We start from the raw sequence: 12,500 nt of genomic DNA, 5'->3' as shown, positions 1-12,500 counted from the left end.
AGTGCTGAAGGTGCTGAAGGTGGCCGTCTCTCTCTCTCTCCTCACAGTAAACAAAAGCACAAACTGTTGTTCTCAGTGCAGCTGCAGCCGATTTAAGAACCAGGCTGAAACGGTCGTTCAGACGTTCCTGCCCCTGACCCCGGCTGCAGCTCTGTTGGCTCAATTATCCCCCGGCTGTTGAACGGTGTGGCGGACGCACCCTCCTGACTGGACCTCTCTCCCTGCAGGTGTTCCAGGACAACTGCTGCAAACGGGAAATCTCCTGTTTGGAAGTTTACTGCACCAACTCCCCGGCGTGCACCTCCGTCGTCAGACTACGCCACCTGCAGGTAGACCTTTACAACAACAGCTCAGTCTTTACTTTACCTGGCACCACGAACACAAGGGGAGTGTGTTCGACTCTCAGGCCTTTTCAGGAAGTCGTTGCATTGGACCGCAGGGACCAGGGTCTGGAATAAGTCCAGTCCAGGACCTTTTACTCCCCAAAGGTCACTGATCGGAGGCCAGTACTTTGTGAACGTGCAGGGACTTTGGGGTTGGGTCAAACACACAACAGAGGATGCAGAGTTAAATGACGCAGCTGCAGAGGGTGTTTACCTGCGACTGCCAGAAGACCTCGTCCCGTAATGTTGCTTTTTTCACAGGTTCACCTGTCGAGTCTTTGCAGGTCTTTAAACCAGGACGGGAACAGAACAACGGGCCCAAGTCTCCAAATAGTTCCCATGGTTTTCCAGGAACATGCAGCCTCTGAGCTCATGGAGCTCTGAGGCGGTTCCTTCATATCTTCCATCTCTTCGTCCTCTGCAGGAGCACCGGAGTTTGTGTCCGTATGAGCAGCTGCAGTGCTGCAATCCAGGCTGCAGGGCGGCGCTGCAGAGGAGAGACCTGCAGGAACACGTGGACGACACCTGTCCTCAACGCAGGGCGCCCTGCCCTCACTGTCAGCAGCCGCAGAGGCTCCGCCTCCTGCAGGTAAAGTCCTGCTGCAGAGGAACAGACGCTCCTGATGCTGCGGTCAGAAAGAAGTGCATTTATGGAGGAAACAGTTTGATAAATATGATATAATATGATATCAAATGTAAATATGGTTCAGTATAGTATCAAAATGTTTTTATTCTGTATCTTTAAAACCAAAGTGAGTCCAAAGAGAACGTCACAGTAAAAACCTGAAACCACGGCGAGCTGTGGTTTCAGGTTTTTAAGATTATTCTTTGGCAGTTTTCAAGCCTTTTATTGTGAAGGACAGACAGGAAACAGGGTGAGAGAGAGGGGGGAGACATGCAGCTAAGGGGCGCAGGTTGGAGTCGAACCCGCGGCTGCTGCTTCAAGGACCTTCAGCCTCTTTACACGGGGCGACCGCTCTGACCGCTGAGCCACCGCGGCGTGTTTTTTAAGCGTGGTGTGTTGATGTTGATGTTGGTGCTGACGTGTCCCGTAGGACCACGTGCAGAGCTCCTGTCCAGAGGTGCAGGTGGACTGTCCCCACAAGTGCTGCCTGAAGGTCCCCAGACACAAGGTGAGGAGACAGACCACTAAAGGAGACGGTTAAGTGTAGACCACTAAAGGTGACGGTTACATGAGTGTCTGTCTCTTGCAGCTGGCAGAACACAGAGCGTCGTGTCCGGAGCTCCAGGTCGACTGCTCTTATGAGGGGCTGGGCTGCCGTGTGCAGGTGAGTTCAGTCAGCAGCTGCAGTGTGACAGGGACGGACCCGACCCACTGACCGCTGCTGTGTCCTGCAGGAGAGGAGAGGGGACGTGAAGCTGCATGAAGACGCTGCTGTCAGTCACCACCTGCAGCTGGTGCTGAGGAGCAGCAGCGACCTGGAGCAACAGGTGCGTCCCACAAACACACCTGAGGTCCTGGAAACAGCTGCAGACACTGATGAGTACGCTACATTATTATGTGACTGACAGAGGCTCTGTTGGGGCCATGAGGGCCAGAGAACAAATGAACCGACACAGTCCACACAAAACAGCATCGAAACAGTTTTTAAGCCCCTATAAAAACACAGCACCTGTGACCCCCGGTGGTCGGAGCGGTGCCACGGCAGCTGTGACCCCGGGTGGTCGGAGCGGTGCCACGGCAGCTGTGACCCCCGGTGGTCGGATTGGTGCCACAGCAGCTAACGTCTCCATCACTGCTCGCCACTCCCCCCGGTGTAGCAGCAGGGAGGCGGGCGCCTGTGGTCATATGGATGGAACCTCCTCTATAGTGTGACTTTGGTGTAAACCTTTACGACACCTGTGCACCCACTGTTCATTAATGTGATCTTAAATAACTCAGTGAGACGCGTTCACCTCCGCCTGTCGTCGTCTCCCACAGGTGGAGCTTCTCCAGGAGGAGGCGCTGCTGAGGCAGCAGGAGGTGCAGGCGGACAGTTTGCTGCTCGCCGGTCTGCAGGAGAAAATCCGACCACCGCTGCAGCAGAGCAACAGTCGCGAACACGTCGTCTCTGCAGCGCAGGTGAACACGGTTCGATTCTTCAGTTACACCGTCAGTACATGTGCACCGTCATGTCTTCACCACCCGGCTTCAAATCCTGAACTCACAGCGAATACAAACACTCCTTCCTGCTTATCTTTCACAATAAAAGCCCCAGAGTTTGTAACGGTTGAGCCGATCTACGGACATCCGCAGGCCCCCGACGTGACGGAGCTCATAGCAGCAGCCTGGAGACGCTGTTTGCAGTTGTTGAGTTGCTGAGTGAAGTGTTTTCCTCGAGCTGCGCCTGATCCCGACCTCCGTGTGCTTCACTGGTGCAGCGTTATTCAACCATGTTGTCTGTCTGTGTGGTCAGAGGATGCTGAACAGGCAGGAGGACGTCCTGTCGACCGTCCAGCTGGACGTCCAGCAGGTGTCTCAGGGACTGGGTCCTGGTCTGGAGGAGCTGGAGGAGCTCAGGAGGTCTCTGGATGCTGTGATGCAGGAAGTGTCAGCGGCCGAGGCCCTCAGAGAACACCTGGGTAACAGTGAAGTGTCCTGTTGCAAAGAAGAGGCAGATTAGACTCGACTGTGCTTCGAGCTTTAGAACCTTTCAGTGAATGTTGTGATTTTTCTTCTTCCAGGATCTTTGGAGGAGAACCTGAAGCATCACTCGGGTCTCCTGGATCTCCACGCCGCTCAGCTCAGTCACAACAGGCAGCACCTGCAGGAGCTCGAGGCCACGTCCTACGACGGCAAACTGATCTGGAAGATCAAGGACTTCAGGAACAGGAGCGAAGCCGAGGTCAGAGGTCAGCCGCCGTGCCTGAGCAGCGTGCCCTTCTACACCGGACGCTGCGGATACAAAATGGCCTCCAAGGTTTATCTGAACGGGGACGGGGAGGGACGGGGGACTCACCTGTCCCTTTACGTGGTCCTGATGCCGGGGGACTTTGACGCTCTGCTGCAGTGGCCTTTCAGACAGACCGTGTCTCTGTCGGTTCTGGATCAAAGCGGTGCCGGTAACCACCGGACCCTCAGCTTCAGACCCGACCCGACGTCCAAAAGCTTCCAGCGACCCGCCGGTGAATCGGTCAGCAGCGTGGCGGTTGGATTCCCATGTTTCCTTCCTCTCAACGACCTGGAAACTCCACAGAACACGGCCTACGTCGACGACGACACGCTGTTCGTGAAGGTGAAGGTGGACATGGCAGGTTTGGAACCGCTGTAGGCTTTTGTCCCCTACCTCCTCAGGTGCACGGTTACATTGTCATGGCACTTTGGCACCATTAAGTGGCCAGTTTGTTGTAACTGTAACGAAGGAAGAGTTTTGGGAAATATGGGAAAGTTACAAATTCAGATTGATTCCAATGTTGAACTTTCCGGATTGTTTAATGGAGAACGAGGTCACTCATAATTATTTAACGCCTGCTTACTTGAGATCATGGGCGACACGGTGGTGTGGTGGTTAGCACTGTCGACTCACAGCGAGAGGGTTCCTGGTTTGAATCCCTTCTGTGTGGAGTTTGCATGTTGTCCCCGTGTCTGCGTGGGTTTTCTCCGGGTTCTCCGGTTTCCTCCCACAGTCCAAAGACGTGCAGGTGTTGGGTTCATTGATGACTCTAAATCACCCGTAGGTGTGAATGGTTGTCTGTCTCTGTTCGTCTCTATGTGTCCTGTGATAGACTGGCGTCCTGTCCAGGGTGGACCCCGCCTCACGCCCGATGTCAGCTGGGATCGGCTCCAGCCCCCGAGACCCCGACAGGGACAAGAGGCTGAAGATGAATGGATGAACTGGAGATCATGACGTAATAATTTCAGAACTACGTTGGTGTTTGTTGGTTCTCTGCACAACATTGGTACGATCTCTTACACCAGTGGACCCCCCATGGTCCCCCTTCAGCGGAGATTCGACGTCTTACAGTCGACTGACATACGTGGAACACACTCACATTACTGCACAGTACTTGTGTTGTTGTTGTTGTTGTTGTTGTTGTTATACGTAGAAAATATGGATGAGAAGAGCCTGATGTGTTACAGAAGCCTGTGATCAGCATGTTTGAGTGTTTAGGGTTAAATGTGATCCTGAACGACACCAACACAGGGGAGGGTCTGGAGGGTCTGGACTGAGGGTCTGGAGGGTCTGGAGGGTCTGGAGGGTTGGAGGGTCTGGAGGGTCTGGAGGGTCTGGAGGGTTGGAGGGTCTGGAGGGTTGGAGGACCTGGAGGGTCTGGAGGGTCTGGAGGGTCTGGACTGAGGGTCTGGAGGGTCTGGAGGGTCTGGAGAGTCTGGAGGGTCTGGAGGGTGGGAGGGTTGGAGGGTTGGAGGGTCTGGAGGGTCTGGAGGGTCTGGAGGACCTGGAGGGTCTGGAGGGTCTGGAGGGTTGGAGGGTCTGGAGGGTTGGAGGGTCTGGAGGGTTGGAGGGTCTGGAGGGTCTGGAGGGTTGGAGGGTCTGGAGGGTCTGGAGGGTCTGGAGGGTCTGGAGGGTTGGAGGGTCTGGAGGGTTTGGAGGGTTGGAGCGTCTGGAGGGTCTGGAGGGTCTGGAGGGTTGGAGGGTCTGGAGGGTCTGGAGGGTCTGGAGGGTCTGGAGGGTTGGAGGGTCTGGAGGGTCTGGAGGGTTGGAGGGTCTGGAGGGTTGGAGGGTTGGAGGGTCTGGAGGGTCTGGAGGGTTGGAGCGTCTGGAGGGTCTGGAGGATCTGGAGGGTCTGGAGGGTCTGGAGGGTTGGAGGGTCTGGAGGGTTGGAGGGTCTGGAGGGTCTGGAGGGTCTGGAGGACCTGGAGCGTCTGGAGGGTCTGGAGGGTCTGGAGGGTCTGGAGGGTTGGAGGGTCTGGAGGGTTGGAGGGTCTGGAGGGTCTGGAGGGTCTGGAGGGTTGGAGGGTCTGGAGGGTTGGAGGACCTGGAGGGTCTGGAGGGTCTGGAGGGTCTGGACTGAGGGTCTGGAGGGTCTGGAGGGTCTGGAGAGTCTGGAGGGTCTGGAGGGTGGGAGGGTTGGAGGGTTGGAGGGTCTGGAGGGTCTGGAGGGTCTGGAGGACCTGGAGGGTCTGGAGGGTCTGGAGGGTTGGAGGGTCTGGAGGGTTGGAGGGTCTGGAGGGTTGGAGGGTCTGGAGGGTCTGGAGGGTTGGAGGGTCTGGAGGGTCTGGAGGGTCTGGAGGGTCTGGAGGGTTGGAGGGTCTGGAGGGTTTGGAGGGTTGGAGCGTCTGGAGGGTCTGGAGGGTCTGGAGGGTTGGAGGGTCTGGAGGGTCTGGAGGGTCTGGAGGGTCTGGAGGGTTGGAGGGTCTGGAGGGTCTGGAGGGTTGGAGGGTCTGGAGGGTTGGAGGGTTGGAGGGTCTGGAGGGTCTGGAGGGTTGGAGCGTCTGGAGGGTCTGGAGGATCTGGAGGGTCTGGAGGGTCTGGAGGGTTGGAGGGTCTGGAGGGTTGGAGGGTCTGGAGGGTCTGGAGGGTCTGGAGGACCTGGAGCGTCTGGAGGGTCTGGAGGGTCTGGAGGGTCTGGAGGGTTGGAGGGTCTGGAGGGTTGGAGGGTCTGGAGGGTCTGGAGGGTCTGGAGGACCTGGAGCGTCTGGAGGGTCTGGAGGGTCTGGAGGGTCTGGAGGGTCTGGAGGGTTGGAGGGTCTGGAGGGTTGGAGGGTCTGGAGGGTCTGGAGGGTTGGAGGGTCTGGAGGGTTGGAGGGTCTGGAGGGTCTGGAGGGTTGGAGGGTCTGGAGGGTCTGGAGGGTTGGAGGGTCTGGAGGGTCTGGAGGGTTGGAGGGTCTGGAGGGTCTGGAGGGTTGGAGGGTCTGGAGGGTCTGGAGGGTTGGAGGGTCTGGAGGGTTGGAGGGTCTGGAGGGTCTGGAGGGTCTGGAGGGGAGACATTTGGACACTGAATAAAAAAAACACTTTAAATAAATTCATGTAAAGCGTGACTATTTATTATTATGGGTGTAAAGATTCACAGCGAGCACAAGACGCAGGTCTCAGGTGCAGCGGCTCCAGCCTCTGATCCTGGATCTGGGGGATCCTGAGGCGTTCCCAGGCCAGTGTGGAGATCTAATCTCTCCACCTGGTCCTGGGTCTTCCCCGAGGCCTCCTCCCAGCTGGACGTGCCTGGAACACCTCCCTAGGGAGGCGCCCAGGGTTCATCCAGACCAGATGATCCTGAACCACCTCAACTGGCTCAACTGCTGCAGTAACAGCAGCAGCAGCAGCAGCAGCAGCAGCAGTAACAGCAGCAGCAGCAGCAGCAGCAGCAGCAGCAGCAGCAGCAGCAGCAGTAACAGCAGCAGCAGCAGCAGCAACAGCAGCAGCAGCAGCAGCAGCAGCAGCAGCAGCAGTAACGGCAGCAGCAACAGCAGCAGCAGCAGCAGTAACAGCAGCAGCAGCAGCAGCAGCAGTAACAGCAGCAGCAGCAGCAGTAACAGCAGCAGCAGCAGCAGCAGTAACAGCAGCAGCAGTGATGGACGGGCAGTTATTTAAAGGTGTAACGTGACTCCTGCAGGATGAGCTGCTCTCCACCACCGCAGCAGCAGCAGCAGCAGCAGCAGCAGCAGCAGCAGCTGCAGCAGCAGCTATTCTTGGAGCTTTTGTTGTGCAGACGGTCGCGACGCTGACGACATGTGGAAGGTCAAACGTGAGTGTACGTGTGCTCTTTCAACATTTGAACAAACTCAACGCTCGGTTCTGATTTATGAGCGGAGGAAGTCGACGCACGGAGCTGAGCTGCGTCTCTGATGTTTCCTCCACCACTCTACAGGATTCACTCTGATCGATGACTGTTAAACTCTTCTGTTGCAGCTCCGGTGGTCTTTCCTATGGAGACGAGGTACCGCCCCATTTTGGAGGTAATCATTACGACCCTACCCTCGTGAGTCCATCCTGACCCCTGACCCCTGACCCCTGACCCCCGACCCCTGCTGTGTTTCCCTCCCAGATCAGTTTGGTGACGTATGACGGAGTAAACGTGTTGAAGTTTCTCAGTTTGAACCAATCACGTTGGTTTCTTTGGTGTGTTTAAGTGAAACAGAAGAGACTGTTGAGTGTGAACAACATGGAGGCTTCCACGGATGAGATGAGCAGCTATGGAGCAAGCCGCTCACTAACTCTTTGTTCTCTGGATCCTTCTGTTGAATATGGACCGGGCTCCTGAAATTGGGACTTTGGCTCCTAGAGGACACTTTAACACACGTTTATGCTCCTAGAGGACACTTTAGCACACGTTTATGCTCCTAGAGGACACTTTAGCACACGTTTATGCTCCTAGAGGACACTTTAGCACACGTTAATGCTCCTAGAGGACACTTTAACACACGTTTATGCTCCTAGAGGACACTTTAGCACACGTTTATGCTCCTAGAGGACACTTTAGCACACGTTTATGCTCCTAGAGGACACTTTAACACACGTTTATGCTCCTAGAGGACACTTTAACACACGTTTATGCTCCTAGAGGACACTTTAGCACACGTTTATGCTCCTAGAGGACACTTTAACACACGTTTATGCTCCTAGAGGACACTTTAGCACACGTTTATATTCCTAGAGGACACTTTAACACGCGTTTATGCTCCTAGAGGACACTTTAGCACACGTTTATGCTCCTAGAGGACACTTTAACACACGTTTATGCTCCTAGAGGACACTTTAGCACACGTTTATGCTCCTAGAGGACACTTTAGCACACGTTAATGCTCCTAGAGGACACTTTAACACACGTTTATGCTCCTAGAGGACACTTTAGCACACGTTTATGCTCCTAGAGGACACTTTAGCACACGTTTATGCTCCTAGAGGACACTTTAGCACGCGTTTATGCTCCTAGAGGACACTTTAGCACACGTTTATGCTCCTAGAGGACACTTTAACACACGTTTATGCTCCTAGAGGACACTTTAGCACACGTTTATGCTCCTAGAGGACACTTTAGCACACGTTTATGCTCCTAGAGGACACTTTAACACACGTTTATGCTCCTAGAGGACACTTTAGCACACGTTTATGCTCCTAGAGGACACTTTAACACACGTTTATGCTCCTAGAGGACACTTTAGCACACGAAGCTTTGCCTCCACGCTGTTAGCACGTCACACGCTTCACTCATCTGATTGGTTGGTTTGGCCCGTGTGTTGGTGACAGACAGATGGTTTATCCAATCAGAAACCAGGATTTTCACCCCTTCACAAAGACCTTTGAACCAGAGTTCAGATGGATCTGCTGAGACCAGGAGAACCAGGAGTCGTGTTGTTATGAAGTAACAGATGTGAGACACGGCTCACGTGACGGGATGAAGACAAACCACTTAAACGTCCTTCGTACTTAAAGCACTTCCTGTTTCCTGTCCAACAGAGTCTGGTCCCCCCTGACCCCAGGTCCCGGTTCCACCTGAGACGATGTTCTCCTGACGACGAGTTCCCCGACCTCTGCAGGAACTGCACCTGGATGGGACGGATCCTCACGCCGGCCATGTACCGCCGACAGTTCCACCGCTCTACGCACAGCGGGGTGATCTTTGATGATGTCATCCGCCCGGGCCTGGAGGAGCCAGGTGATGTCAGCGTGATGTCAGCGTGATGTCAGCGTCAGGTGACTCTAAGTGAACGTGCTTAAACTGTGTTGATGTCCTTTGTGTTGATGAAGGTGACCGCTGCGGTCCCGTGTCGGTGGGCTGTGTCGCAGGCGACGCTCAGTCCTACGTCCTGTTCTGTGACTTCTTTGACCGAGTCATCGAGGCGCATCACGGACACAAGGTCACCAGCAGGACGCCGGAGAGCGACTGCAACTACGACAACCTGAAGGTAGCTGGTCAGAGCACAGACCAACCCAGCACCAGATGAACTCATGATCTTCTCCAAGACCTAAGCGAGTACTTTTGTTTAGACGTAACCGAGTAACGTCTGTTTGTCTGAATTCATGACGCGACTCCCAGACTATTGTGAAGCTGCAGCTACTAAACCGTATCTACCAGGTCAATAACAGCTGATAACGGCCATTTAATGGAGCGATAACGCGTTGAAAGGAGCTGATTAGTTGAGGTGGTTCAGGATCATCTGGTCTGGATGAACCCTGGGCGCCTCCCTAGGGAGGTGTTCCAGGCACGTCCAGCTGGGAGGAGGCCTCGGGGAAGACCCAGGACCAGGTGGAGAGATTAGATCTCCACACTGGCCTGGGAACGCCTCAGGATCCCCCAGTTAGAGCTGGTTAATGTGGCCCGGGAAAGGGAAGTTTGGGGTCCCTGCTGGAGCTGCTGCCCCTGAGACCTGATCCAGGACCAGAGGCTGAAGCTGCTGCCCCTGAGACCTGATCCAGGACCAGAGGCTGGAGCTGCTGCCCCTGAGACCTGATCCAGAGTCAGAGGCTGGAGCTGCTGCCCCTGAGACCTGATCCAGGATCAGAGGCTGAAGATGAGATGCGATAACGTCCGAGGCAGGTGCACTCGAACGTTTTTAGAGCGCCCTCCCACTGTGCCTCCGTCACAGGTTAGAGCGCCCTCCCACTGTGCCTCCGCCCCGTGCCCCGTGCTTTAGGGTCCTTGTCCCCCCCTCCAGGCCCGTTTGTACTCACACTACCTGGGCCTCGGAGAATGCTTCTTGCTGCCTATACGTCATCACGCCGTAACACGTCACACGCATTGATGACGTCATGGCGATGCGTGGCTTTGTTTCCAGATCTTTCCGTAGACCTCGGAGTTTTTGTGCGTCTTGTCGACTGTTTTTGAATCTTTTCATCGACCAAATCTGCAGTAAACACTCCACCTCCGCATCACACCAACGTGAACCTTTCACCGCCATTGTTTGAAATGTCCGCGCATGGTCCCTCCTTCTTTTTTCTACGTCCCAACAGGCGCACAGGAAATGACCTCAGAACCGCCGTAGGCCTCGTGCTCGTACACGTGCGCACGCTCGTGCTCGTACACGTGCAAACGTGCTTTACTAAAGCCCACCTCTCCCAAACGGGCCGTGGACGGCAAGCGTGCCGCTCCTAGACGTGGTACGGTTGCACTCACACTGGTCAAAGGAACCAGACTTTAGCCGAGACACGTGCTGGGGCACGGGACGGAGGCACAGTGGGAGGGCGCCCTAACAGAAATCTGTTTGTGTGTGTGTGCAGGCGGGGGATGACTTGGACAGGTCGTACGCTGTACGCTGTGAGATGAGCGTCGTTCGAGGCGTTGACGACTTCTGCTTCCCGACGCACTGCAGCCGAGGCGAGCGCAGACGGCTCCTCCGCCTGGCCAGCAGAGGTACTGCACGTCCGTGTCTCACAGCAGGTTTGATTCTCAGCGATGTGAAGACACAAAAACCAGCAGGAGACCCGTGTGTCCTGTTTGTCTCAGCTCTGCAGCGGCTGGACGAGGACGAGCTGCCGGGTCGACTCCTCTCACTGGAGGAGCTGAACCAGGAGCAGCAGAGGGAACTCAACCTGGAGCCTCCGTCCTCCGCCCAGCTCCGCATCGGCGTGGCCCGGGACTGGCCCGATGCCAGGGCCGTGTGGTCAGTCTGGTTTCTTCCCTTGAGTCTTTTTATCGCAGCGTGTTGAGAAGGACTCATGTCAAACATGAGTCCTTGTTTCAGGGTGAGCAAAGACGGGAGTCTGGTGGTCTGGGTCAACACGGAGGACCACCTGAGACTCGTGTGCACACGAGACGATGCCAACATCACAGAGACCTTTAAATGCATCTACACCAACCTGCAGAAGGTCAGTGACGGGAGGCTGGAGCTGCTGCCCCTGAGACCTGATCCAGGACCAGAGGCTGGAGCTGCTGCCCCTGAGACCTGATCCAGGATCAGAGGCTGGAGCTGCTGCCCCTGAGACCTGATCCAGGATCAGAGGCTGGAGCTGCTGCCCCTGAGACCTGATCCAGGATCAGAGGCTGGAGCTGCTGCCCCTGAGACCTGATCCAGGATCAGAGGCTGGAGCTGCTGCCCCTGAGACCTGATCCAGGATCAGAGGCTGGAGCTGCTGCCCCTGAGACCTGATCCAGGATCAGAGGCTGGAGCTGCTGCCCCTGAGACCTGATCCAGGACCAGAGGCTGGAGCTGCTGCCCCTGAGACCTGATCCTGGATCAGAGGCTGGAGCTGCTGCCCCTGAGACCTGATCCAGGACCAGAGGCTGGAGCTGCTGCCCCTGAGACCTGCTGCCCCTGAGACCTGATCCAGGATCAGAGGCTGGAGCTGCTGCCCCTGAGACCTGATCCAGGATCAGAGGCTGGAGCTGCTGCCCCTGAGACCTGATCCAGGATCAGAGGCTGGAGCTGCTGCCCCTGAGACCTGATCCAGGATCAGAGGCTGGAGCTGCTGCCCCTGAGACCTGATCCAGGATCAGAGGCTGGAGCTGCTGCCCCTGAGACCTGATCCAGGATCAGAGGCTGGAGCTTCTGCCCCTGAGACCTGATCCAGGATCAGAGGCTGGAGCTTCTGCCCCTGAGTCACAAAATTCCTGCGGCTAAAAAAAGAGTGTACGACCTTTGACCTGCTCCTCTGCGCGTGGTTCCAGCTGGAGGAGGTCTACAGGGAGCTCCGGCACCCGTTCACCTGGAAGCAGCAGCTGGGGTGGGTGAGCAGCTCCCCGGGCGACGTGGGGACGGGTCTGAGGATCAGGGTCCACCTCAAACTGCAACGCCTCCCCAAACACCGACGCCTGCAGGACGTCCTGAGGAGGCTGAGGCTCCGCATGGAACCGACAGGTACTGGGTACGCTTAGACCACTAAAGGAGACCGTTAAGCTTAGACCACTAAAGGAGACCGTTAAGTTTAGACACTAAAGGAGACCGTTAAGCTTAGACCACTAAAGGAGACGGGTACGCTTAGACCACTAAAGGAGACCGTTAAGCTTAGACCACTAAAGGAGACCGTTAAGCTTAGACCACTAAAGGAGACGGTTAAGCTTAGACCACTAAAGGAGACCGTTAAGTTTAGTCACTAAAGGAGACGGTTAAGTTTAGACGTCTAAAGGAGACGGTTAAGTTTAGTCACTAAAGGAGACGGTTAAGTTTAGACGTCTAAAGGAGACGGTTAAGTTTAGACCACTAAAGGAGACGGTTAAGTTTAGTCTCTAAAGGAGACGGTTAAGTTTAGACACTAAAGGAGACGGTTAAGTTTAGACACT

General features: G+C 55.6%; 2 protein-coding genes across 2 annotated transcripts in view; both read left to right on the top strand.

Annotated features, from left to right (window-relative positions):
- traf5 (Tnf receptor-associated factor 5) overlaps positions 1-3,655 on the top strand; it is a gene marked incomplete at both ends in the record, with an annotated part of 11,015 nt that extends 7,360 nt beyond the window's left edge. The window contains 8 exons of the mRNA XM_083940946.1: positions 228-329; positions 808-972; positions 1,439-1,516; positions 1,598-1,672; positions 1,743-1,835; positions 2,326-2,466; positions 2,801-2,966; positions 3,069-3,655. Of these exons, the coding sequence (XP_083797072.1) occupies positions 228-329; positions 808-972; positions 1,439-1,516; positions 1,598-1,672; positions 1,743-1,835; positions 2,326-2,466; positions 2,801-2,966; positions 3,069-3,655 (1,407 nt within the window). The remainder of the gene's footprint in view (positions 1-227; positions 330-807; positions 973-1,438; positions 1,517-1,597; positions 1,673-1,742; positions 1,836-2,325; positions 2,467-2,800; positions 2,967-3,068) is intronic.
- A 3,321-nt stretch (positions 3,656-6,976) lies between these two features.
- Positions 6,977-12,078, top strand: LOC310966369 (creatine kinase M-type; the record flags this gene model as incomplete). Its single annotated transcript, XM_083940952.1, has 8 exons — positions 6,977-7,028; positions 7,193-7,239; positions 8,741-8,939; positions 9,032-9,189; positions 10,502-10,634; positions 10,728-10,884; positions 10,966-11,089; positions 11,889-12,078. Coding segments are annotated over exons 1-8 (1,024 nt in total), but the record flags the coding sequence as incomplete, so codon positions are not given.
- Between the last annotated feature and the right edge of the window lie 422 nt (positions 12,079-12,500).

The sequence above is a fragment of the Echiichthys vipera genome, assembly GCF_963691815.1.
Source record: "Echiichthys vipera genome assembly, contig: SCAFFOLD_82, whole genome shotgun sequence".
Lineage (NCBI taxonomy): Eukaryota > Metazoa > Chordata > Actinopteri > Perciformes > Trachinidae > Echiichthys > Echiichthys vipera.
The sequence above is the reverse complement of the archived record's forward strand: the minus strand, read 5'-3'. Positions and strand labels throughout refer to the sequence as shown.